We start from the raw sequence: 27,020 nt of genomic DNA on the forward strand, positions 1-27,020 counted from the left end.
GATTGCACGATTTATTGCATAATCAGCCAAAGTCCACATATTTATGCGGGGCTCCATTTTTTCCAAATACAACGCACTTTTGCCGCATTAATCACAGATTTCCGCGCACAAAATAAGCGGGGCTTGCATGATTTCATAACCCCGCATTTTTGTAGCAAAAAGTCACATATATATTAGCAGAAAGTTGAAAAATGTTGCATTTACTTCACACAAGCGCAGCCGTGTCCTCTGTTGCCATGGGAACGTTATGAAGTGACGTGATTATGTGACGTGAACATCATTGCAGCTTTTGCATGTTTCCGCAGTTTTTGCAAGTTCCACAATTTTTGCAAATTCCCGCAATTCCATCGCATAAATTGCATAAATATCCCGCATATTCCATCGCATTTTTTAAAAAAACTTCCCGCAAAATCGAGTTTTTTTGCCCGCAACAATCACAAAAAAACATAGTGATGTATGACATTCGGAAAGCGGGGGCACAGAACAGCAACACAGAACCCTCCATAAACTGCGTACGCTCTCATCTTGAATGCGGGCGCGACTAAGATGGCGGCGTTAGCGGAAGCTAGTTTTTTCATTTATAAAGTTTTAAATGTGGATATTTCTACAACAAAACAGCGCAGATTACCCTTAGAAGGCCTTTGTTTATCATCGTGGAGCCGTTTGGATTTATTTTGAGAAGGATGGATGCACATTTTTTGGACTTGAAGGACATGGAACCCGTAACTTTACATTTGATTATCTGAAAAATCCAAGACATTTGATAAAATAACTGATAATGTGTTCGTCTGAAAAATGATGGACATATGAATCTCAAACAGCTTGGGGGTAAGTAAATCATGGGTTTAATATCATTTTTGGCCGAACTATCCCTTTAACTCATTCACCGCCAGCCTTTTTGAGAAAAGTTGCCCACCTGCATTTTTGTGATTTTAACAAAATTTTCACAAAATTCCTTGCAGGAAAAATCTTTTTCTATAAATATATAAACATACAAATTATATTAAATTAAAGAACACACCCTCTGCTTTCAAACAAACAATAAACAAACAAACAAACAAACAAAATGGGGAAAAAAACGTTTCATTATATATTTACTTTTTCTACTTAATTTAACCACTGAAATATGGATATTTCTCTTCAAAAATACAACTTTTTGAGCAAAAAGCTTAAAAAATTGTGTTTTTGTAAAGAAATTTATGTTAGAGATCAGACTCAGAATGACTATCAAACATAAAGGCAGTTAAAATAACCATTAAATCTTTTTAACTTCCGTTTTTGATACATTCGATTTTTTATCTGGTGGATAAAAGCGGTATTACACTTTCACTTTGAAATTCGTCCAAAAAGGCATATTTATTAGTTAAATATGAACTCATAAATGACGAGATAACTCGTCAATGGCGGTGAATGAGTTAATCCATTCATTATCTGTAGCATACCACATAGTATATGTGCAAACAATAATCTGACAATTCACATTGATAGACAAAAATGTGGTTTAGATCCAGAATTTTTAAGTGTTTTTTAAAGCCAAAAACTTAAGAAATTTAGGATCAGATGCACTCTAAAAATGCAGGGTTGTTTTAACCCATGATTAGGTAAAATATAGACATTTTCTAGGTTAAGGTAACACAACCATGGGTTGCCAAACAAGGACTTATCGTTGGTAAAAGCAATCAAATTAAAAGTCCCATTCATCTCAACTGCGGTTGCTCAACAAAGTTCAAAGTAGTGTACTGTACAACACTGGTTCCTTCTGGGTTTAAAGTTATACACCCTAAAAACACACAACGTGATGGATGACGTGAAGGTATGCTCATAACAGTCTGATTTTAAAGTGGAGTGGGTTGAGTTTTCTCCTCTGCACGTCAAAAGCTACAGCCTTGTTGTTCTTCCCACACAATTTCCCAAGTTGTGTCAAGTCCCACTGGATGGTCGACACATGATGGACACATTATACCAATGACCCAGGTAATAAACTGTCTGAAATGCTGTGTGTGTGTGGCGAGAGCTTTATTTAAACACGCTCTGCTGTGACTATAGGCTGGGTGAGAAACAATCCCGGCACATCGCGACCAGACATCTGCGCCTTTTGCACTTTAGCCTTCGTATTCCTCCACTGCATTCCTGCTTTTTTACAGCTTCTAGCCATGGCAGCAGGGAACTAAATGGAGGACCACCAACCTTCTCACCACTGTTTTTAAAGGTGAGGTCATGACATGGTGCTTTTGAGTAAATATCTGCTTGGGTAGCAGGAGGAGCAGCTTTATAAAGAGCCAAGAACCAAGAAGTGGATGGTTTTCGGAAGAAGCAATTAAATATATTTTTAATACAATCTGCATTACGATTAATAGCAGCATATGGCACAATCTTCTATGTGCTTTGGGTTGCTCAAGCTTTAGCCAGCATTCACGTTTATTTCCAGTGACGTAAATATCAAGAGGGAATGTATGGACTGATGCTTTCTTTAAAAATATAATGTTGAAACAAGCTAAATGTTTACAAGCTGAATGCACATAAAGTACTGTGCAAAAGTCTTAGGCCACCATGCTACCATTAGATTTGTTGTTTTTGCAATCGTATAGTGATCATATATAATTATTTCTCGGTCTCTTTATTAGAATACAACCAGAAAATACAGGAAATGTGTATGTAGTATTAAAACTGTATAAAAGTTGAAGTGTCACGTATTTAGGGTAAACTCCTCTTCCAATTGAGCAATAGCAGGCAACTGCAGGATCTCTTGAGCTTAAATAAAATTAAATCCTAATTTCTAATTCTAATCGAATGAATTTAGGAATTCAGTCTCCTCAAAAAAGCTCAAGATGTATTTCTTGCCAAGAGAGGTCACACTAAATACTGACTTATGCCTGAAGAAGACATTTAGTTCTGATACTTTTTTTGTACATATTTTCTGTATTTTCTATTTGTATATCTTAAAAAAGAGTGAAAAATAAATATGGATGGAGATTAAAACAACAAAGCTGGTGATAAAGGCCTATAAGACTTTGGCACAGTACTGTGTATGACATTAATTTAGCAATGTCCAGTAAAAAACAATGTGATATTTAGGGCCAATTTTCCGACTTACAGCAGTGTCAATTGATTTTTCGATGTTTCATATTTTCAACAGTACTACATTTCCCATAATTCTTTGTAGTTGCACGAGAAGAAAAATAAATAGCATCGGTAATACATTAAATGCTTTGCTATATGTATTTTGCATTAGCACTAAAAGCTTTCTGTCTCTGAATAAACCTTCATTTTACAACACATTTTACATTACATTTAATCTTGTAAGAAGTTCCCAAAAGGATTCAAATGCAACATATGCAAATGTGGGAGTTCACAGACTTTTATCTCCATGGATCCACCACCAAACAGCTTGTGAGACATCGTGAATGAGCCGTTTTTGAAAGCGCTCCAGCACCGCAGAGCCTAGTAGCACAAGAAAGGCCACGAGGTTAGAGAGTAACCTTGCTAAAAAGCGGTCATGAAGAAAAACGGCAGCCAGCCATCATGTCCTGTTTATCACTTCCTGCGAGTAACAGCGGCAGCAACACTCGATGCCATAAAAACCTTTAAAGGGATAATGAAAATGAACCAAAAATGGGACCCAAAAATTGAAAATTCTCTCATTTTTACTTACTCATTTTGTTACAAACCTGTATAAATTTCTTTACTCTGATGAACACAAAGGAAGATATTTAGAAGAATGTTTGTAATCAAACCGTTCGTGAGCCCCATTTACTTCCATAGTATTCTTTATCCCTAATATGGAAGTGAATGGGGCTTATGAACGGTTTGATTACAGACATTCTTCTAAATATCTTCCTTTGTGTTCATCAGAGTAAAGAAATTTATACAGGTTTGTAACAAAATGAGTAAGTAAAAATGAGAGACTCTTTAACATTTCAATAACCTTTTCATTTCAAAAAGTTTTTTTAGATTATAAAAAGATATTAAAGAAATGGTTCTTTTAAGAGCCTCTGACTGAAAGATCATTGGCATCGGTGTAAAGAACCTTTTAAATGGATTATAGCCATGACCAACTGCATGCTGGGAAACGTAGAACAAGTGGATCACTGCTAACGACGGTGGTGCAGGTGGCTAGTCAAAAAATGAATCAAAGCGAATGTTCGCCCGCGAGACACCGAAGCGGCTACACAGCCTCCTTCGTCTTTTATTTGTCTGTTTCCTCAGGGGTAGAGTCTCTGATGTGCTGAGAGGCAATGCCTGCTGGAGCCAGACTGACTGCCTGTTCTGTCAAATCCTGCCTCGCCTCCTCCCTCGCAAACTGCATTCAGCGCAAGGTGGAAACACGCTTGTCAGTTTTTCTCCGTTTTCTCTGCCGGCGTATGTTCTTCATCTGTCAGGCCCCCGACGCGGGCTTGGACTGACAGAGCATTTTCCTACAGATGGGTTGTGATGATTCATGCTTCCATTTCCAAAAGAAAAAGGAGACAGTAGGAGTCACTGGGGACCAAATTCATGCTATGTTTGGAAATGAAAGTACATCATCAATTTTATACTTTTCCAAAGCGGCCACTAACTAAAAGTAATGCTAAATCATCCGGAGCTGTGCAGTACAAAGAAAACCACTGGTGTAAACACACTGCAAAAAATCATTTTCTTAAAGGGGTAGTTCACCGGAAAATTTTTTTTTATTAGAATGCCATCATGTTATTGTTTTTATGGTACTCAAAATGGAAAAACCATAGACTGTAAACAAATATGGACGTATTGTCCGTGACGTCACTCATTGGTTTGTGAAGAGCTTTTTCTTGAAGCCATTAGTGGGTGGAGCCTGTCGTCTTCATCTTGGCTGCATGTCACTGCGCATCACTCGCGGAAAACCGAAAATGGGTAAAGAGGTGGGGCATGGGTGAAGCTGAGGTGGCTGGTTGCTGAAACCACGCCCGCCTAGCTCGATACTAGTGACAGCAGTGGCAGTTTAACCGTCACTCAAGGGGCCACGCCCTTAATTATGCAAAACTTTAAGGCTTAATATCATTTAAACGGATGAGTTACAAAAAAATCTACTCACCCCAACAAAAAAAGATTTTTGTACCAGGCTGTAAACATATTAGGGTGGTTTCCTGGACAGGGAACCAGGAATAGGCCTTAGTTAAAATAGGGATTTTTTAAGTACTTTTTAAAAACATATAATTATGAATAAACATTACGGATGTGCATCTTAAGACACAACACTGGCACTATAGGAATAGGAATGTTGCCCATCGGACAAAACCCATACATTTACAGTATCATTAGTGGAGCCCAACCGATTTATCGTTTTGCTGATTTTATCGGCCGATATGAGCCTGTCGCAGATATATCTGTATCGCCGTATAAGCCGCAGATATGCAGCCGATATGAACGTTTCTTACAGAACACATTAAATTCTTTTGAAAAATGTAAGTACTTGTTTGTCCAGCAGAGTGCGCCCTACTGGTTACTAATGGCTGATATATCGTTATCGGTCTTTTTTACTCCCTAATATCTGTATCTGCCCGAAAAAAACGCATATCGGTCAGGCTCTAATCATTAGTGTAATTCAAATGACGACCATGGGTTAATAATGTATTCATAGACTGTGAAATATCTTCATAGACTTCCAATGTAAATATCAAAAATGGTCGCTGATAGCCAGAGTCTGCACAGTAGTGATTATGAGGGGGAGCCATAGGTTCAAAGCCCCGCCCATTTCCCGTTTGACTTAAACCCACAAATGTTATCACACCTCTATTTATTAGCCAAATTAAACCAAACCTATAAAAACAAAAGTACATCAGCATGATAAGAAACAACTAAAATAACAAACACCATCATTGGGAAAAATGTATTTGAAGTGAAGTTTGGCTCACATCCCATTTGTTTACATATAGAAGGCGGGGTTTATAACCTACACTGCAGCCAGTCACCAGAGGTGATCAAAATGGCAAAACGGTACATTTATAAGAGACACGCATTAATATTTTGATTTGATTTAGCGATTGTGTCGTATTGTAAACATACAAATCAATGCAGTAAGTTAAAAAATGGCGGCACATTGACAGAATCTCTGGTTATTAAATAATTTTGTCTTTCCAGCAAAAATATCTAAACCTCATTAAGACAAAATACATTCACTTGGCAAGCAAAAGGGTGTTAATAATATTAAAAAAATATGTCTGTCAATTAGGTCCGTTTTCTCACTCAATGTTGGTATATTTGTGCCTAAAACAACTTGCCAATATATACAATAAATACAATATATATTCAATAAATTGTAGACCCCAAAACAACACACCCCTAGCCTATGTGCTCGATGATGATCTAATTTCAAACTGCTTATATTAATAGGATGATCCCTAACAGCTTCCACTTGTCTCTGAGGGCTTTTCACTAAACGTTGGATCATGTCTGTGAGGATTTGCCCCCATTCAGACACAAAAGCATCAGTGAGGTCCTGCACTGATGTAGGGCAATGAGTCCTGGCTCACAATCAGCATTCCAACTCATCCAAACGTGTTAATTTGGGATCACTGCGGATCTTCCAGTAAATCATTTCTTTATAGACACTGTCATGCTGTCCCTCCCCAAACTGTTGCCACTAAGTTGGCAGCACACGATTCTGTATAATGTCATTATATGTCTTAGCATTAAGATTTGTCTTTACTTGAGGTTTGCCAAATCCATTACTCGGTAGGGTTAAGCACCTACTTTTGACCATGCAGTGTACCTTATCTCTTAAAACATGGTTACCGTGTATTTCCTGTTGCTGGTCAGCAGATCTCCCTCTCTCAGCCAGGTGACCACGGGCTTGGGGTTTCCTAAGGCAGTGCATGTCAGAGTGATGCTGCCACCCTCCCTCGCCTCCACGTACTGCGGTGGCGTGTCCATGAACGTAGGGGGCGCTGAGACAGAAACAAAATACAGACAAGTTGAGTCTTTCATTTTTAATACTCTCACACGCTTGAGAACCCACGGAGAGCTTGTAAGACGCGCTGTAAAGTGGTGCAGTCATAGAGAACAAGACCTACCAGCATCTCTGCACCACAGGGACTGCAGTCTCGCAGCATTGAAGTGAAATAAGTCAATGAGTCCACACTTGAGAATATCACCATAGTAACAGAGCGTTTAAGAGCAGAGTACTTTAAAGTTAAAGCAAAGTACATGACATCTGCCCACTTCTTCACCCATTTTATATTGATTGTGTGTGAGGGGGTTGCAGACCCCAGTGGAATGGATTTAAATGTGGTAACGTGTTAAAGAGAGCAGAGACACTATATTATTTTTTGGAAATTAAGTGTATTTTTAGACTGGCTTTGATATGTAATCAATAAACACCCAAGGGGTAAAGGGTGGGAAAAACTTTGTAAATGATAGGCAGGAAAATGTAGCAGATATAACTCTGTACAATTGACATCTTTATTCTTTAATCAAATATTGTATTAAAGCTTAAAGGAATATTCCATTTTCTTAAAAGAAAAATCCAGATAATTTACTCACCACCATGTCATCCAAAATATTGATGTCTTTCTTTGTTCAGTCCAGAAGAAATTATGTTTTTTGAAGAAAACATTGCAGAATTTTTCTAATTTTAATGGACTTTAATAGAACCCAACATTTAATACTTAACTCAACACGTAACAGTTTTTTTCAACGGAGTTTCAAAGGACTATAAACAATCCCAAACGAGGCATAAGGGTCTTATCTATCAAAACGATTGTCATTTTTGACAAGAAAAATAAAAAATATATACTTTTAAACCACAACTTTTCGTCAAGGTCCGGTCCAGCGCGATCTAACGTAAGTGCGTAGTGACGTAGGGAGGTCACGTGTTACATATATAAAACGCACATTTGAGGACCATTTTAAACAATAAACTGCCACAAAGATATTAATTAGTATCAGTTGACATACAACAATGTAGGAACGGTCCTCTTTCTCAACACATGTAAACACTGGGGCGGAGTTTCGCATTCGTCCTCTGTGACCTCTTGACGTGATGACGTATTGCGGTGACGTAGTGGGGTCAGCTGGCGCATCACGACCGGGTCTACACGACGAGAAGTTGTGCTTTAAAAGTGTATATTTGTTATTTTTATTGTCAAAAATGACAATCGTTTCGCTAGATAAGAACCTTATGCCTCGTTTGGGATTGTTTATAGTCCTTTGAAACTCCGTTTAAAAAAACTTTGTTGAGTTAAGTATTAAATGTTGGGTTCTATTAAAGTCCATTAAAATTAGAAAAATTCTGCAATGTTTTCTTCAAAACACATAATTTCTTCTCGACTGAACAAAGAAAGTCATCAACATTTTGGATGACATGGTGGTGAATAAATTATCTGGATTTTTCTTTTAAGAAAATGGACTAATCCTTTAACTCAGCTTTGAGAAGAATTTCAAACGGCTTGGCAAAAAAAAAGTTTATACATTTTTTTTTATAAAAACATGGTGCATATTGATAACACATACAATTGTAGTCAATCTATGCTTTACTCCCTGTGAGCTTTTCCCTTTTTATGCACTTTTTGTATATTCAAATATAACCCAGATTTTCTAGTACGCTTGTTGTTTGCCTTTTTTCAAAATTATTTTTTCCAATAAATTTCTTAAGTTTTGTGTTTTGTCCATGTTGTACCTGAGGCGGTCAATAAAAGCATATTACTTTTGCCCACTACTGTTCATCTTCCACCCATTACTGGTTTGTTTATTAGCAATATTTTGGCTAATTTGACTCTTTTAGGCCCAAATAAAAGAGCAGCAAATCTCATCTATTAACCATATTTAAATCCCCTCTACATTTTCACAAATTTTCCATTAGAATCAGTGCAGAAATATGCAAAAAAAAAAAAGATTTCCTAGTATGCTGTTGTTATCTTTTTTCAAAATGTGTTTTTACAATTAATTTCTTAAAAGTTTTGTCCATGTTGTACCCGAGGAGGTCAATAAAAGCACATCACTTTTGGCCACTACTGTTCATCTTCCACCCATTGCTGGTTTGTTTATTAGCAATATTTTGGTTAATTTGACTTTTTTAGGCCTTAATAAAAGAGCAGCAATCTCATCTTTCAACCACATTTAAATCCCCTCTACATTTTCACAAATTTTCCATTAGAATCAGTGCAGAAAATGCAAAAAAAAGAGATTTCTCTAGGCCTACCCAAGACGTTTGCTCCACATAACTTTATATATAAATTAGGGATGACCCAAAAGCAGTGTTTCTCAAAGTGTGGGGCGGGCCCCACTGGTGGGGAATAGGAACATTACAAGTGGGGCGTGACAAATGGGAGAAAATCTATTAATTCAATTATTTATTGACCATACACTCAAAACGGCACATTTAAACATAAACCTAGCTTAAAACTTAAAAAAATCAGACTGTAGAAAATGTCACGCGGTAACTTAAAGCCTAGCTGATTATGATTTTGTTCAGGCGATTGGGACAGGTGGGGCTTGGAACTCTTCCCTACCTCCAAAGTGGGGAATGGCAGAAAAAGTTTGAGAAACACTGCCCAAAAGGAAAATTTTTGGCGAAAGCCAAATAAAATAAAACACTCAGCAGAAGGCCAAATACCGAACAACCAAACATTTTTTAAAATTATTATAATTTTGCAAATTTTCTCAACATTGCACAAGTTACATTTACATGTATGTTTTCAAATCTTTCTCGGACACTTTAAAGTGCTTTCGCCAACACGTTTGCTGCATTTTGCGCTCACTCTGTGCTGGTTGCTATTCGATCAAGTCATCAAAGACCTCATTGTTCGGTAAATTTGGTCTTTTCACTTGTTCGGCCAAACACCGAATTTCATTTTTTGCTATTTTCGGCGGATAATTTTGGTTGCCGTACATTTGGTGCATCTCTAATATAAATATACAGTACAAACAACCACTCACACTATCCAAAGGGCACTCTGGCGTTTGACCCCCAACGCCGAGTTCGTTTGTCGGTTTGGTTAATTTCGCACCCTGGTCGGCTTGCAGAGGTGGGCTGGAGCGCGGGTTACTTGGGCTCAGGTGCAGAAGGCGCCGTGTGATCGCTAATTGCGCCAGAGCGTGTTTCAAAAGGAGAGACATCAATTGCGCGACCACTCACCGATATCTGCCTTCGTAAAAACGCGCGCAGCAGGGTTACATAAATTTCTGAGCTGCACATATCAACTAAGCAAGATGAGAGGGCTGTGCGTCATCGTGCACCAAACGACTCTGAATAAAAACCACAGACTTAACATTACGATGAGTTCCAGTGTTAAGAGAGCGATTTACTTCCTGCTTTGTTCAAAGCAATCGCATCTTAATGATGAAAGCGTGCCCGGGCTCGGATCGATAAAAGTAGACTATAGTGTGAGTGCATGCATCTGGGGGAGTAGGGAGGGCGGACAATCGCGCTGGGTCACGGTTTAGTTGGGTTTGGATAGTGTGAGTGCGCCCTAAGAATGAGCTTTTGCTTTAAACAGCAACCACATCTGGTGCAAAAAAGCAAGCAATTCATACTTCTAAACATCTGTCCATCTGTGCCTACAAGGAGGTTTATTCATCAACACTGCAATCTGTTGCCGCCAAGACACAAGGGAAAACATTTCATAGTCCAAAACATCTTGCTACGGTCAGCATTAAATCTTCAACAAATGAATATGCATTAAAACTGTACAGCATTTAGATTTCAGAAGATCTGCTCTTTGGTAGACACTTGAAGGTGCTTGAAGGGACAAACAAACTTCATCACACACCTGCCCTACTTTCCGCTCATCTCACTGTGTTGTTTGGGAATCGTGGGCTCACACTGCGAGTGACAGCGCACCGGCATATTTCGATTTCTGAAGGCCTTTCCACATGAACAGATGGTCTGGATAGAGCTCAGTGACTGGACTATCAATAAATCAAGTTTTCTCTTTTCTTCACTTCAGGCTTTTATGTCTGTACTGTAGGTCTTCAGTCGTGTACTCAACTCAAAGGAGTTTCCATCTGTGATTTTAATTGTAGGATGTCTTTGGCTGTAACATCATGTTCGTGTTTTCCTGTTTCTTGTGTGATGAACGTCAGAATTTTTACAACGGCGTGTCACATTGAAAAGTCAGTATATGACAAACGTGTGCTTGTGATTTATTCAGCTGCACACAAAGTTGAACGGTTTAAGAGATCCTTTAGTTTCCTGCTATTGCTCAAGTGGAAGGGGAGTTTACCCTAAAAACTTGACCCATTAGTTTACATGTTATACAGTTTTTAGTACTACATACACATTTATTGTGTTCTGGTTGTATAAAGAGACTGAGAAATAATTATATACGATCACTATAACATTGCAAAAACAACTTAACTAATTATGGCATGGTGGCCAAGACTTTTGCACAGTACTGTATATAAAAGGGATCAAATTTACATGACATTTTTGTCCTAAATAATAAATTTGACCATACAAATGTGGGGGAGACTGTGTCATCTGGCGACATGCCTGGTCCAAACACACCACAGTGCCCAAAAAAATGAAACAATATGAATAAATCAACCCAAACACCTTCAAACAGAGATGGTGATAAAGACCCAAAGTTATGGATTACGGCTTTAAAGATCCCATTCCAGTGTAAATCAGACTACTATTAGACAGCGAGTTGGATTGACCCCCAAAATCAGAAGCTAGTGATCTGTGCCCACATTAAGGGTTGGGCAGGATGTACTGAAGGACAATTGTGACTTCAGTCGTAATAAAGGGGAGACTGTGTAGTGACCTGAGTGTCAGTACTGTTCTTTAAGCGGGTACATCTGCCCGGCTGACACCTGCTGTGCCCACATGGGCAGCCCGCCGCCACCCTCTCACCCCATCTGGCAGGAAGAACAGTCACTGCCCACATAAGATCCATACACAAGTGGATGCTAATATCGCCGGCTACAGGAAACCAGTGCTGTCAGTGTTTTCTGCCCTTGTGAGACCAGACAGCACCTGCCCCAACAAAGTAGCCTTTGGACAAGAGGGGCAGTCTACATACCAATGAGACACAAACATGATAAGCAAGATTGTGCAGTTGTGAATGAAGTGTGAATAAGAGTTTGTATCTGGGATTTAACTATTATTAGTGGTGATTGCAAAGCATCTTTGTTATTTTCAAAGATGCTAAAAGTCTTCCTAACAAAAATTACTAATTTATACAATGTCAAAAAATTGTCCGAAGCTGTCACTGGGGCAGTACCCATCATAATATGTAACATTCATGTACAGATATGTATACATTTGCTACCAATATGTACCTTCAGGGTATTAATATACACTCTTTGGTATTAATATGTGGGTCAAAGACGAGACGTCACCATTTTGGTGTCCGCATCAAATATAATTTACAAAAGTGATTTTACATACAAAAAAAAACATATAAAATGCAAGTAAAATGTCTACTTTTATGTTTCAAATAACTTTTGTGAAAATACAATGACCAAATATGAGTTTAATAATGCTCCAAAGTGTAAAATCGTCATTCAGCGTAATGGTCCGGACTATGATTTTACTAATACATTTTTAAATAAACATATAAAATACCATGTTAAAAAAAAAATTGCTTCCTTGGCATGTTCACATAAGTGTTGGCTGTTTTATATTAATAGGACTATGTGTTATTTTTTTCGTTAAATATTGAAACAACTAGGGGACTTTTGTCACGAATATGCAGTTTGTCAGAGGTCATTCAGTGTAACGGGATCAGGAAAACATTTTGAAATTAAATACACAAACAATACTCATCAAGCAGTCTGTGACATCATCAAAAGACCCCCTGAAGACCATGTGGTGATTCAGCAAGGTAAGTTTATTGCCCTTAATTATTTGATAATTTCACCTTTTCATAGTGTGGTATCTTGAGTTACAAAAATGACTGTCATTCAGTGAAATGCAAAAAAAACACTTTTATTGTTAGATTTTTTGAAAAAAAAGTAGATGTTGTGAATAATGATGATAAACCTTTCTGGTCAAGTTCACTGTTTGATATAGGTATCTGGTTGTTAACTACTAATATTAGCTTAAGTAAAAGTTTCGTCATTCAGGGTAATGTTTTGTCATTCGGTGTAATGCAAATTGTATGTTACACCACAGTGTCATCCATTACACTGAATGAGAGTGTCACTGTTTAGATAACATTTTTAGCATTTTATTTCTATTTCAGATAAATGAGGGATGTTTAGCACAAAAAAAATATCAAACTTTATCAATATTAATGTTTTAATGCATTTTTGTCGTTTTGGTACTGATTTCTTTTAGATGCCCACAAACAAAAAGTTTCTAGGCACTGGCAGAAAGTTAATGCAGACCCAGTAGCTAGGGCAATGCATTTAGCAAGGAGACGAGAAAGGTATTGAGGAGTGCAATGTAAAAATAATAGGGCTGGGTTTAAAAAGATAGATTTCTCGATTTTAATCAATTCTAATTTTGAAGAAACTATAGTGATTTGTAAATCACAATAATCGATCTTTCAGTCTATGCTGTTTTCAGATGATGTTAATCAATATCAAATTGATTTGAAATTGAATCAAATCGTGAAATTTGTGTCCAAGCCTAGCCCTACAGAATAATAGTTTACTGCTGTTTTTAGATAGAGACTCCACCCTACCTATACCACAAGTTGAAGGGATGGTTCACCCAAGGTGGGGGTTTGGTCATTATTCACTCACTCTCGTGTTGGTAAAAACCTGTACGAATTTTTTTGTTCTGATAAACACAAAGGAGGATGTTTTGGGTAATGTTTGTAACCAAACTGTTCGTGCACCCCATTTACTTCCATAGTATTATTTTTAGTATCATAGTATGGGGTCCACAAAAGGTTTGGTTACAAACATTTCTCAAAATATCTTCCTTCCATTTATGCGGGTTTGAAACAACACGAGAGTGAGTAAATGATGACAGAATTTTCATTTTTGGGTGAACTATCCCTTTAAGAGAGGCCACTGAGGGGATTCTCCACCCATAATACAAATCCTGATAACATGTCATTTATGTTGCCAAACAGAAAGTATTTTTAATTAATAACACGTTTTATATAGATCTATGTCAATAATTTTATGTCAATAATTACATGGAATCTGTATTTCAGCAACCAGAGAAGAAAGCAAGCTGCCTTGGCTGCAAATCCTGATCACCCGTCAATCAGGAATTTATCAGATGCTGCAGCTGAGAAGAGGCAAAAGCAATGGCGGGAAAATCAAAGTAAACACAGGGCAGAAGCTAAACGTATAAGGGCAGTTCTGGATCTTATTATACAGTATTACCACCTGTTCAGTTAATTTTTACGAATATGATATGTATTGTGGAATAAAACGATTATTAATTTCAGCAACTACTTCTGTGATTTGTTTAGGAATAAAATGATACAGAATAATATTCAAAACATTGCAATAATGGAAACAATGACACTTTTGTCAAAATGTCATTCAGTGTAACAAACCATGGTCATTCATTGTAACAGATATATTTATGTAGAAATGAAACAATATACTTATTCTGAGCTGTACTTATTAAAATATTTAAAATAATGTGTGATCCTACAAAAATTTTATTTGATTTGAATTGATTTTCACTTCCTTACAAAAACTTCTTGCTGACAAATGGGTAAAACCTATTGGTTTAAAGGATATTGGCGATGTAAAATGCTTTAATATGACAAATAGTTAGTATTTGGTGTCTGCACTGTGATCTATAAATAGAGTCTTGTAATGTGTCATCAAATAATAGTTTTTCTAAAAATGTCTGATTATATTTTTTTGCATAAAAATATTGTTACACTGAATGACATTTTAGTTGGTGTCTTCTGTAAAATCCCAGTAAAAATGTATGGTAGTAATTATTTTTTGCTCAGAAAAACATAAAGTTAAACAGGACATATTCTAATGTATGTGAAAAAGACTAAATTTAAAGCTCTTTTACACTTTTATTTTTTTTATGCTTTAAACCCCCTTTTCGTCTTTGACCCATGTACTTTTTTAAAAGGGTACGACCGTAGTGACAGCTAGGGACCATTTACTGAACATTTTTCGGACATGTCAAACACATGCATGTTAATAGATCGGCATAACTTCATTAACTTTTTTTATGGTGGAAGAAACAAATTCTTGCCATGTCTAAGCACCAGAATATGATACAGACAGGGGTGCGGGGTATTTTTTTAAAAGTACACTGAAGCTCTCTACATGGTGATATTGTGGCTTTATAATATGAAAAAAAATAGGTTGAGCTCGTTTAACCCAGAAGCCATGGTAATCTATTATGGCATTTCTTGGTTAATGAAAAACTGTAACCACAGTAGAGTATTTGGGAAAAGATTTGACAGGGAGACAGAGACCAAAATATTATCCCAAGGAGAACAGATAAAAAATAGGTTTTCAATTTTGCAAAAGTGATTCAAAAATGGCTTTCAAATGTCAACAAAATAAATGAGCAAAAAGCATTTTATCACCAGCTAATAAGTCCTTAGAGATGCTTAAACGCTAGACTGAATCACCAGTTATAGCCTATAAAGACCTCATGCCAAAATCAATTGGGAGGAGGAATATCTACATAATTTTACCTTCATTTTAGTCAATGGCTTCAGGTCACTCACTTGCCTGCGATCAAATCAAATGTACTGAATTTCAAGCAAGTCATTTAGATCCAAAGCTGCAGTGCTTGCAGATCCGACTATGAGCCATTATGCCAAAGGCTATTACATACTGTAGGTTTCATTGTAAAACGCTCTGATGACATCTACAAACCACACACCATATACACAATACAATCACTGATACTGACATTTCCAAAAGCACCTAAGGGGTTGGAAGGTGTGTGCGTATAAGAGGATTTAACTGAGTGAACCTAAATCAGTGCAGATTGTTGAGGGTTTTTGTGATTTAGAAGAAGTAAATGGATGTAATGTTACTCTGGACACTTGCCTGTACCTTTTGAATGATGACAAGACAATACTCAAATGTAGACGCTAATGTAGAAATATCAACACGGTACCATATACTTTTTACCAACGATTGGTTATTTGCAAGCTTTGGGTCAAAAATGAACAAACCCAATTCTTGGGTTGAATTAATTAATTTGACCCAACAATGGGTTAAACAACTCAACATTTTAAGTTGAAACAACCCAGCATAGGTTAAATTATAACCCAGTGGGCTGGGTTCGTCCCTTTTTGACCTCTTTAGCCAAGTTTAATAAAGCTAGACCCATAACAGTACAGACCTGTATAAGGGGTGCAAGTGGATAATTTTAATATTTATTGCAGTGCTGATAGTATCTGTTCATTGATTATGTTTTGTTTATGTCTTGGTGTTTTAAAGGTGCAGTGCGTACATTTTAGCAGCATCTGGTGGTGAGGTTTCAAATCGCAACCAGCTCTCACTTTTGAAACACATAGAGAAGCTACGTTAGTCACCACAGGACAAACACGTCATTGTCAGAGACAACTTGGTAAACAAAGTTTGTCCGTTAAGGGCTTCTGTAGAAACATGACAGCACAAAATGCCGACTTCTGTGTAAGGGGACCCTCGATGTGTATAGATAAAAACCTCTCATTTTAAAGCGTAACTAAACCCCTGGTCAGAGCCTGACTCCACCCACTGGCAATATTTGAAAAATGCAAGAAAAGTGGGCAGATCCCAACGGAGATAGATGGGATGAACTGAGCTCGTACCAAGTGTGTGGTGAGATCGTAACAAGGGCGTGGTGAGCTTGAACCTGCTTACGTCACGAGTCATTTTTTGGACCCAACATCCAATAGGAAAATTCAACTGCAGTAGCCACCGTTCAACCTGTAGAGGGCAGCACTCAGACGTTTTTACACCATATATTGCAGTATTGAAACACTTTATATCCAAATGTCAAAAAAGTTACTAAAATCATTGAACAGCACTAATAAAGCATCATTCTTACAGATCATTAACTAAAAACAGTTGGTTTAGGGTTTAGTTACTCTTTAAGGTAATAAAAACATAATGGTTCATTTTGAAAGGTCTTTACACACAACTAATAATATAGTTATGTCGATTATTTTGCATTTCTGTCAAGGGATTCTTCTAAAAGTACACACTGCACCTTTAATTTAATAAAAACCGATATTACCCAAAAAGCGAATTGTTGTGACACTATTGGCGTGAATTATGAGCTTCCCTTGGTGCTTGATTTCATTTCGTTTATGCAATATTATAAAAAATGTGTATGTACAATACTGTGCAAAGTCTTATGTTACGTACACACCAAACGGGGGGCATCGCGTTACTCGCTCTAGCTTATTCGCAGGATTTAACTTCGTGTCATGCTAATTTTTCGCTCGAGTTAAATATTTTCAACTTGGGCGAAGACGTGTTTGAGGCGAATAGCACGTGTTTTTGCGGCAAACGCGCCGCCTATATCGCGTCATTCGCATCGCCCCACGCGTCTGATCGCGTCTTTGCATAGACTTTGTATGTAAACTACTTGCACAAATTGTTGAACTTGCTTCTGGTGTGAACCCACAGTTAGGCCACCACCACCAGCTTTGTTGTTTTAGCAAAGTTTTAATGTCAATCCATATTTATTTTTCACTTTATTCATACAAACCAGTGGAGTAGTGATCACACTTATGATCACTCGTCCCAGCGCAACACCCCATGAACACCATCACACTCACAGATGCATACAGTATAAGATCATTCTGAAAGTGTACTTGTAAACACATAAACTGAATTTGTTATCATCATGTCAGATTATTATAAGCAAGTAAAGACTTTAACAGCCAATGGCATGTACAGCTGGGGAAACTGGACTGATTTTTAGACTGGTTTAGTGTTAATCAACATCTAATTCAGCATGCATCAAAGGAGAAAAACTATACAGTCTTTTACTTAACTATTGAAAGCTAACATTACCATATAGAAATTTAATGATGTAAATGTTTTTAATTAATAACACATTTAGATGACCATGAATTAAATCTCATTTGCAAAGTCGTTGATATAAAAAGCTTCTTTCTTGCATATAATACAAGCAGTGCCTAAGAATGAAAATAGGCTTTTATTTAATTATTATTACAAGATTATCATGTAGCCTAATATTAAGACACCAAAACCAAAGTGGAGAAGAACTATACATCAACATCATGGATGCATTACCTCACAGAAGTTCCTATCCACACTATTCCTGACGTAAATGCGGGCGACGACATCTTGAGCTCAGATGGGTAAAACTTCCGGTGAGCCACTACAGCTAATAGTAGTCCTATTGCGAGGGATATGAGTCTGCCGTTTTGACTGGCATTTTAATGCTTATTATGAAATCCAGGAAGACCGGCATAATTTGTGCAGTTAGGGGTTGCCATAATAGATGATACAAACGCAGTAAATCTTTACAAAACATTTGTTCTAACTATAATACACGCACAAGAACTGAATGTGTATGTGGCGCACATGCATCTATTAATTGTATCCACACATCCATCCAGTAAAACCTTTCATAGAAACTGACAGTGAACAATAAATACAATAATTATTCAAAAACAACATATATTATGATGATAAAAATATGCTGATTTATTTATTCTGCTACTATATATTATTACAAAAATGAGATTACAGTACATAATATATAGCCTACGACATTAACTCCTTATTAGTTAATGTTTATAATAGTTTGTGATGTATTTACGCATACCGTTACTTACTTTTATTATGTTTTAAATTATTTTTTAAAGCAAATAATTTCATAAGCTCATGTCTTATTTAATGTATAATATTTTCATAAAACGAAAACAATACTGAAAACATGTAATAGGAGTTTAATATGTTTATTATGGTTTGTTTAAATAACTTACATTGTGTTGAATGAGAAGCATAAGTTACTGCTGCTGTCGGATCGCGTGAAGCTTGATGTGTAGCTGTAGAGATACTGATATGTCTCTGTGCTTTTATATTTGCACATTGAAGACCCGTCACCCCCGAGGAACAACATGAAACGATTAAATATTTCTTGATGTATCAGGACACTTCTTAATTTCATCCTCACACTGGTTCATACATGAAATTATGACTGTAATCATCATGGAAATCGCCGGCTCTGGTTCAGTGACAGTACGCGCCGGAAGTCGCACCCATATTTCGCGCAAAGCGTCATGGGGCGTAGGAATAGTGTGGATATATTAAAATCTTGAACGTAGATATAAAAATGAACCCAGTATTTTCGCGCTGTTTGAAGCCTTGAGATGCAACTTGACGGGCGCGCATGATATCTGTTTTGCATCTGCTTTGCATAAATATTGAAATTGGCAAGGTTTAAAACACGTATAAATGATAAACTACCATGATGATGTACTGGCCTGTGTGTGCAAGTAAAATTTTTGTCAACTGTCCAGAGAATCGTTCACTCCTTCCAAGCCTTAAGCGCACACACATATAAAAAAAATGTATTCATGGATTTCCAGAATCGATATTGTTTTGTTAAAAGTTGAGAAACAATAATTTTACCTCAGATGCATTAAAATAATCTAAGGTATGTAAACGTAATGTTTAAAAAAAACAACAGCTCCCCACGTTTGCTTCTCTGTCTTGCCCTGGCCAATATGGCAGCCTTGCTGATGCAACGGGCCAAAATGCTCAATGAAGTGTTAATAGTTGCGGCGTTAGCGAGGAAATAGGAAGCAATGAAATAAACCCCCACAGATGTTCACACTTGCCCCGCCCGCCACAACTGCACAGGTGACATTTCTCCGGCAGAAAAAAAGATGAGGCAGACACTGAACTCATTCACCCTGGGCCAAAAACACACACAAATACCCGCACAGAATAATACACCATTTACTACTTCTCCTCCCGCTCTCTTTCTTGACCAAAATGGAGAAATGGCTACTGTGCACTTTCCAAATAAGTCACAGTGATTTTTGCAAGCGAGCTTTTAGCATGCATGCAAGGTACGGCAGCCTGTTACCCTTGCTGCTGTCATTGTTTGAGCTTTGGAATATGCATGAGTTTCACCTCACAAGCATATGTTAAATGAACAAATATTAAGCACTTACTGAGAGCTGACAGCGCTGTGCAGTTCCTGTGGATCACACCTCAGTGTCTGACAGCGACCAAATCAAATATCAGCTGCTGCTTTATTTTACAAAGAATAATTAACAGAACCAAATCCAAAGAAAAATCATCTGATTTGTACTAAAAACCTACTATACAAAGGCATTTTAAAACAAACTTTTCTTAGATGTAAACCTGCCTGGTTATTGGATGAGTACATATAAGGTCTGCTTCAATACAAGTTTTCTGACAGGGACATATTTAAAATTCACACTATTGAAAATAAATACCTTTCATTCTCTATCTTTTCATTAAGTATTGCCTCTAAAATTTGTTGTAACTTTTTATTGCAGTTCTGCATATTATTCCCTAACTGTACGTTCACACCGCCGCAGACGAGAGCGCTAAAAACCAACAACGTTGTCGAGAAAATTCGTTAACGCCCTGATGATGGAATGCTTGGTCTTAAACTTTATTTTAAGAGGTCGCAAAGCAAACAGGCATGTTGATCTTGTGCAGACTGACCAGAGAAGTTCCCCTTATGAAAATTTTTAAATGTAAAAGTAAGAAAATTTGCTAATGAAATAAACCAATTAACCAACTGTGTGGTGTGGCATTTGTCTTCATGTTCTAGTCTAATTTCAACATGCAGTTTATAGGAGACGTTTCTCCTCCATTTTGGGAACCAATGTGGTTAAAACCAAAGTTTACAGGACCACATTCTCTGGAATCCTCTCAAGTGGACGATTTCGAAATTCCCATTGGTTGCCGCTACATCGCGTCATAGCTCATTAGCATAAAATTGAACTCACTTTAACTCTCCTCGATGCCCACACAATCCAAGACGCACCGCTGGTCACCGCCAATAAAAATGAATCCTTACGCCCACTTTGATGCTCTTGCCGGTGTGAACGTACAGCAAGATGAATGTTTTAACTGTTTTCTTCACTGTAGTAACCTTGGATAAAAAAGTCTGCTAAAAAGCCATAATTTTAATGAGAACAAAAGTGTTTTAGAACAGTGGTTCTCAAATTGGGGACTGTGATATGGTGCCAGGGGGGCACAGTTTATATAATTTTATAAAATACATTAATTTATCAAATATTCTGTTTAATCAAACTTCAGAAAAATAAGGCCACTAACCAAATAGCACTACACTGTATAATTAAATATCTTTTTAATATCTTTTTTAACGCCAATGGCTGTTTTGGTCTGAAAACGAGGTGTGTTCAGGCGCATTGTTGACGTGTTGCTATTTTGAGGCAACTAAAATAGACCACGCCATTGACCAACTAAAAAGTTAATGGCGCAATATTGTTTCTGTTATTTAAAGAGGACGATAACAAGCGTGTTATCACACACATGGATGAAAAATATTTTTTATTTAAATATGAAAAATGAAAGGATTCAAATGTAAAAGATTATTATTGAGTCTCTTGGACATAAATGAGGACCGATTATGAGCAGGGCTTTGAACCAGATTTTTTTCCCAATTGGTTCCTTCCGAACAGAAACAGTATTTTAAAGTTTCCGGTTTTTGGTTCAACCCTAAAATTGACGGTTAAAACAAAAAAATTAAGTTCCCGAACAAGTTAATAACGTTCCATGTCAGCTGTGGGACATACAAATAAGTAGGCTGATCATTAGGACATTAAACTTAAATTATTAGTCTACATAATTTTCCTTAAGTCTCTATCTTGTCATCGAACATTAAAAAAGGCTACATCATGTAAGGGGCATAACTGTAATTATGACATGCCTACATTGAGTGCACTTAAACATGCGCACACACACAGATGGAGGACGAATTCCAAACGACGCTTCGGGAGGAAGATGCAGCATAAACCGTTGCTCCACATAAAGTGAAAATTACGTTGTTTTTCAGTGCGCTATTCACCAAATGTATTTTAATGAATTACAGTATGAGACACGGTAGCGCAACTCTCTCTCAAGGAGTTCTGATCTTTGCAGGGCATAGGGATAATCATGTTTGATTGGAGTTGGACCGGACACATTCAACCGCATGTGAGTCTGTGCGTACATAAAAACACTTTAGCGCCTTTTTGCGGTTAAATTGTTTTATATCACTTAAGTGTTAACATTTTCAAGCCTTTGAAAAACGTGCAAATGATCAACTTTCACCCTATTTAAATTTGCGTATTAATCTGCAAATCGCATGCGAGATCAATCTTATGATTGAGCATTAGAGACTTGGGCTTGAGTAGGCTAGTTGCTGGTGGCAAGTTTCTAATTTCTCAGATGAGTCAACGACGACCGGAAGTGAACTTCACCGAGTATTGCACAAAAATCTTTTCAAAGAACGAAAAAATAACGATATTAACTGGTTACCATTATTTTAAATAAATGTTTCTGTTCCAGAACATATATTTTTTTGAAAGTTTCTGGTTTTGTTTCTGTTCCTTGCAAAACATCAAAAGTTTCTGGTTTTTGTTTTCAATCCATGAACCGGTTCAAAGCCTTGATTATTGGCGCTTTTCCATTGCATAGTACCCCACGGTTTAGTTTAGTTTGGGTCGGGTCAGCTCACCTCACTTTGGCGTGGTTAGCTTTTCCATCGAGTTTGGTATCACTTTGCAGTGGGAGGGATTATAGGCGTGTCATTATATTTGCGCTGCTTACTGCTGTGACATCATACAAGTGAGAGCGTCGTTGTACATTCCCATACATTCATTTATTTCTCAGTCCGCCACAAAATTAAAATGGGCCACCACAAATAGATGTTTTGCTCAGTCTCACATGACAGTTTCTGTTTAAACACCGCGGCATCAGTCGACGGCGCTCCGCTGAGTCTCATTGAAGTTGCATTTAAGCATATAATGCGGACGTGCTCGTCGCGAATGTTCCGCCACAAACTGTTATGATGTTCCTGATTCTCAACCTGTGGATGTTTTTCATCGCTATAAAGGAGTTTGGGAACTTATAGCAGAGCACAGATGACAACATGTTTGCTCGAGACAGCGCAAGCTAGCACAGGTAAAGCTAATCTACATTATAGCGATGACGCTGTAGTGACGATTTTCTTAGACCAATCAGTGATCTACTGTGTTTTCGCGTCACGTTTGGTATTAGTTTGGGCGCTTGGAACCCCAACCGAGGTGGTACGAAAAAGTATCGGGTACTACGTACTGCACCCAATGGAAAAGCTCCCAAAAGTAAGCTGACCCAACCCAAACTAAACCAAACCGTGGGGTACTATGCAATGGAAAAGCGCCATTTGAGACGTTAGAAGTGCTGCTTCACCACGTAGCCTGGTAAGAATTTTTTTTAATATCAATCTTAAACTGCTGGTTTTCTTCCTCCACTTAGTTTTTCAGTTTACACATTCCGCCATTTAAATATTGAATCAGCATAGCGAGAGTGCAGTGTTTCCCATACATTGATTTATTTGTGGTGGCCCACCACAGAATCAACACTGGCCTCACAAATAGAATTTTCCTGATTCCCATTTACATTTTTATTTCACTATTTAAAACAGCTTAATTCGGCTTAAAATATAATTTGATATATAATACAGATCAAATACAGATAAAGATCAAAGAGTAGAAGTGAAACATATTTCAGGTGCCAACACTAGATCAAACGCAAACACGACATGATGACGTCACATATATGCTAATTAGCAGGTGACGTCATCACCACCACAGTCTCTCAAAATCCTGTAGGAAACACTAGAGTGCAACTGTCTTTAAAGGGGTTGGGAGATGAGACTCTCATTGGTTTATTGCACGTTAAGCCCAAAACACACCCATTACTCATTACGAGAATACGAATAAACCCTTTTAGACTGTGTGCTAGGTGCACAAACCATTTTTCCTGTTTTGGATTCGGACACGCCCTTTTAGAGTGTGCGCCATGCGCTTTAGACCATGCTTAGATCATTAAAATAAGTTTCTCAGGACCAAAAATCCGAAGTCCATTTGCATTTACACTATTAGCTATTGCCAATTTTTATCTAAATAACAGCCCCTCAAATTGTTGATTGGAAATAACTTTGCATTAGTTTGTAAAAAGATGTGAAAATAAAACGCACATTTTCCTTGCCTTTGACATGACAGCTTCTAACTGACAAAATCACAGTCGTCATAGATTAGTGCGTCAAATATGTTCAAATATATCCAGTTTCAAATTATTCATTGTTCTAATGTCCTGTTTTTTTATACAGAGTCTGAAATTAATCACAAAACATCCACCTATGTTCAACTCCACATTCAATATTTACATTTATGCAGACACTTTTATCCCAAGAACAGTGCAAGCATTCAAGCTATACAGTTTTATCAGTTCTCCCCTGAGAATCAATCCCATGACCTTTGCACTGCTAACGCAATAAACTACAGGAACACCACGTTCAAGCACTTTATATCAGACACCGATGGCCTATATATTAAGCATACAGGATATATTAGAGGTAACTAAACAACTTTTTACCCTTGCTTAAGTAGTTTATCAGAGATGTACCTCCGCTGAATCTTTCCTAATGCACCTCTCCTCCAGCAGAACGTCCCGTTCCTCCTTTGCGATTTCAATCAAAGCCACCGCGTAATTGACTGCGCACTTTCATCGCTTCCGCTACGCCTCACTTAGGGCGGTAATTCAATAAATGGACACCATAAAGAGCTAACAAAGTTGCATAATGTATCACCTACACGTATCAACATGCCAAGCGCTAACGCACACACAAGCCCTTAATGTTGACCATAATTATCTTTAATAATTCTTCTCCCACTGCAGCGAGTATACATACAGTCATGAACGGTGATCATCGGTATGCAATGCAGTGCGTAAACAAAAGGCACCGCATCAGCACTCGCTTTGAGCCTATGGCGGCATTGTGATACAATTAATATGCGACCCAGGCCATTTTAGATATTGACCCCCAGGCAATGATTACTGAGCTGTGAATCATGATAGTTTACATACTGTCTTAATGGATCATATTAAATTCATCATCTAATAAAATGCAAACACTCACCGTGGAGAGGATAATATATTTCCAAGCCCATAAATAATAAATCAGGCAAAATGTGGTGTTCAGATGGAATACGAGCGAGGATTATTACATGACCAAAGGCTTGAGCTTGCCCAAATCTGCCACTGTAGTTTGGCACGGTGGAAGACATCTCCATTAGTGTAATAAATACTACGTGTGCTCTGCCTTGTGAAATATTACTCGGTTTATTAGACTCAATGGCATGCAGATTTCATACCGGCCGAGGTATGAACGTCGGCTCGTATCCAAAGGGTGATGATGGTAAGTTTTAAATACTTCGATTGACACGTTCCCCTATGAACCAGAAGTCAAATCGAGCTTATTGTTGTACAGTCAAGTGTACAACAGCAATAAAATACAGTCCCGCTGGAACTGTCGTACAGTTTGTTACGAGAAAATGGCAATAGCGTTTTCTTATGGAGATCTGCAAGGCTGTGATGCAGCTGCAGGATAAGTGTTAGTTTTGTTGGGTCTGTCACATGTATTACTCACTGTGTGAATAACGGCAGACGGTCGTGACTCATGAGTGGTAAGTCCTTCGCTCCTCACAGGTCTGATTTACAGATCATTAAAAATGAATATGAATCAAGCCACGATTAGTCCTACAAAACCCACATATGCAGACATTGAATGCACATGAGGGTGAGAGATGTGGAGAACAAGGAAAGCGAGAGAGCAGAACATAAACAAATGAACATCGGCCCCCACAGGCAATATGTGTAGGGTCTTAGGACAAACCATACATGTCTGAAGATGTAAGTCTTATACTGAAAGGCTGTGTCCTGCTAGCCTGGGTTTCCCCATGCTGCCTTGCGCGCAAATTTATTCACGCTGCAAGTCTAGCATTGAAACTATGGCCCTTTTTTGCCCCTGAAATAGGGAACCAAGCACAGAACGGGGAGGGGGCAGCAAGGCGATGACGACATCTATGTGACACACCGAAGCAGTTTTGTTATTTGTTATAACACGGAAACAGACGCGAAGTTACTTTTCAATGCAGCCTTAGATAGTGTTCTAAGTAATTTTGAATGTAAGTTTATTTAAAAAAGAGCAACTTTTGACGTTAAACAATTTCATATTCAAGAAGGTTGTTTGTATATGGCAAAACATGATAACCACAGAGTTTTATAGAACCAACCTGCTAGGCATCGTCGTCGACGAAGTACATTTTACTTATGGTAAGTGGTATTTATTAATATCATATTGTCATTATGCCTGTAGTGTGGTTGCCACTAAGTTGTGTTGCTTTTCAATACAATATACAGCTACCGGTTTAGTTGCATAGCTTTCAGCTTTGTGCAAACGTACCGATAAAAGTCGTTTACGTTTGAATTGATGTCGCTCTACATACGTCATCTGGTATAATTGAAACGATTGGCTATGAGCTACGTACAGACGCATTTAATAGACATTCGTAGTGCCCAATAAACAGCTCTGGGCGTTCGTAAACCACGCCTCAAAAATGAGAAAATGAGCATGTGGTTCCCAGACCACGTCTCATTCTCTATAAGACTGGTCTGGTGTTGGCCAGGCTAGTTTCCTGCATCTTTATCCATCCATCTATGTTCAGTACAACACTCAGGGGTGCAAACTTGTCACTTTTCGGCGAAATTCGTCGTTTTTGGATCCAAATAGGTCATTCTTGTGATTCGTCTAGATCTGATGAGTTTTTGAAAATGAGGGGTGAGTAAATGAAATTATGAAAAACATGTCCAGCCGTTGTGGTAACTATGTCAAATCACTAGCCAGTTGGCGGGTTTTACAATTTATAGTCACCTTATTTGCTGCCAAAGTTTAAGCGGTATTTTCTCAATCGAGGTTACGCGCCCATGTCACATTGCTGTGCGCGTGGTCACAAAAGCTTAACATTTGTACACGTATTTATGCACTGTAGTTTTAAATTAAGTGATTTTAAGCCGTTGAAACACAAACAACAGTGCTATATGCGCTCGTTTTTCTGTCTGAGAGGAGCATTCACGCCGCGCATCCGCTTCTCATTGAGTTTGTGAGTATT

At 37.7% G+C, this 27,020-nt stretch overlaps 1 protein-coding gene and 2 long non-coding RNA genes across 9 annotated transcripts in view; 2 read left to right on the top strand and 1 right to left on the bottom strand.

The window, feature by feature from the left end:
- LOC129437897 (uncharacterized) overlaps window positions 1–27,020 on the top strand; it is a 72,259-nt gene that overhangs the window by 43,780 nt on the left and 1,459 nt on the right. The window lies entirely within an intron of this gene.
- igsf9ba (immunoglobulin superfamily, member 9Ba) overlaps window positions 1–27,020 on the bottom strand; it is an 88,735-nt gene that overhangs the window by 34,451 nt on the left and 27,264 nt on the right. For all 7 annotated transcript variants that reach the window (XR_008642394.2, XM_055196281.2, XM_055196284.2 and 4 more), the window contains exon 4: window positions 6,751–6,902. Coding sequence is in view for 6 of the 7 variants with exons in the window: in XM_055196281.2 (XP_055052256.1) it covers window positions 6,751–6,902 (152 nt within the window). In the remaining variant the exon portion in view is untranslated. The remainder of the gene's footprint in view (window positions 1–6,750; window positions 6,903–27,020) is intronic.
- On the top strand, window positions 12,712–14,277 carry LOC129432846 (uncharacterized). Its single transcript, XR_008640310.2, has 3 exons — window positions 12,712–12,782; window positions 13,238–13,328; window positions 14,067–14,277. It is a non-coding gene; the product is annotated as an uncharacterized lncRNA (long non-coding RNA).

This window comes from Misgurnus anguillicaudatus, chromosome 24, assembly GCF_027580225.2.
Source record: "Misgurnus anguillicaudatus chromosome 24, ASM2758022v2, whole genome shotgun sequence".
In the NCBI taxonomy this organism is placed as follows: Eukaryota; Metazoa; Chordata; class Actinopteri; order Cypriniformes; family Cobitidae; genus Misgurnus; species Misgurnus anguillicaudatus.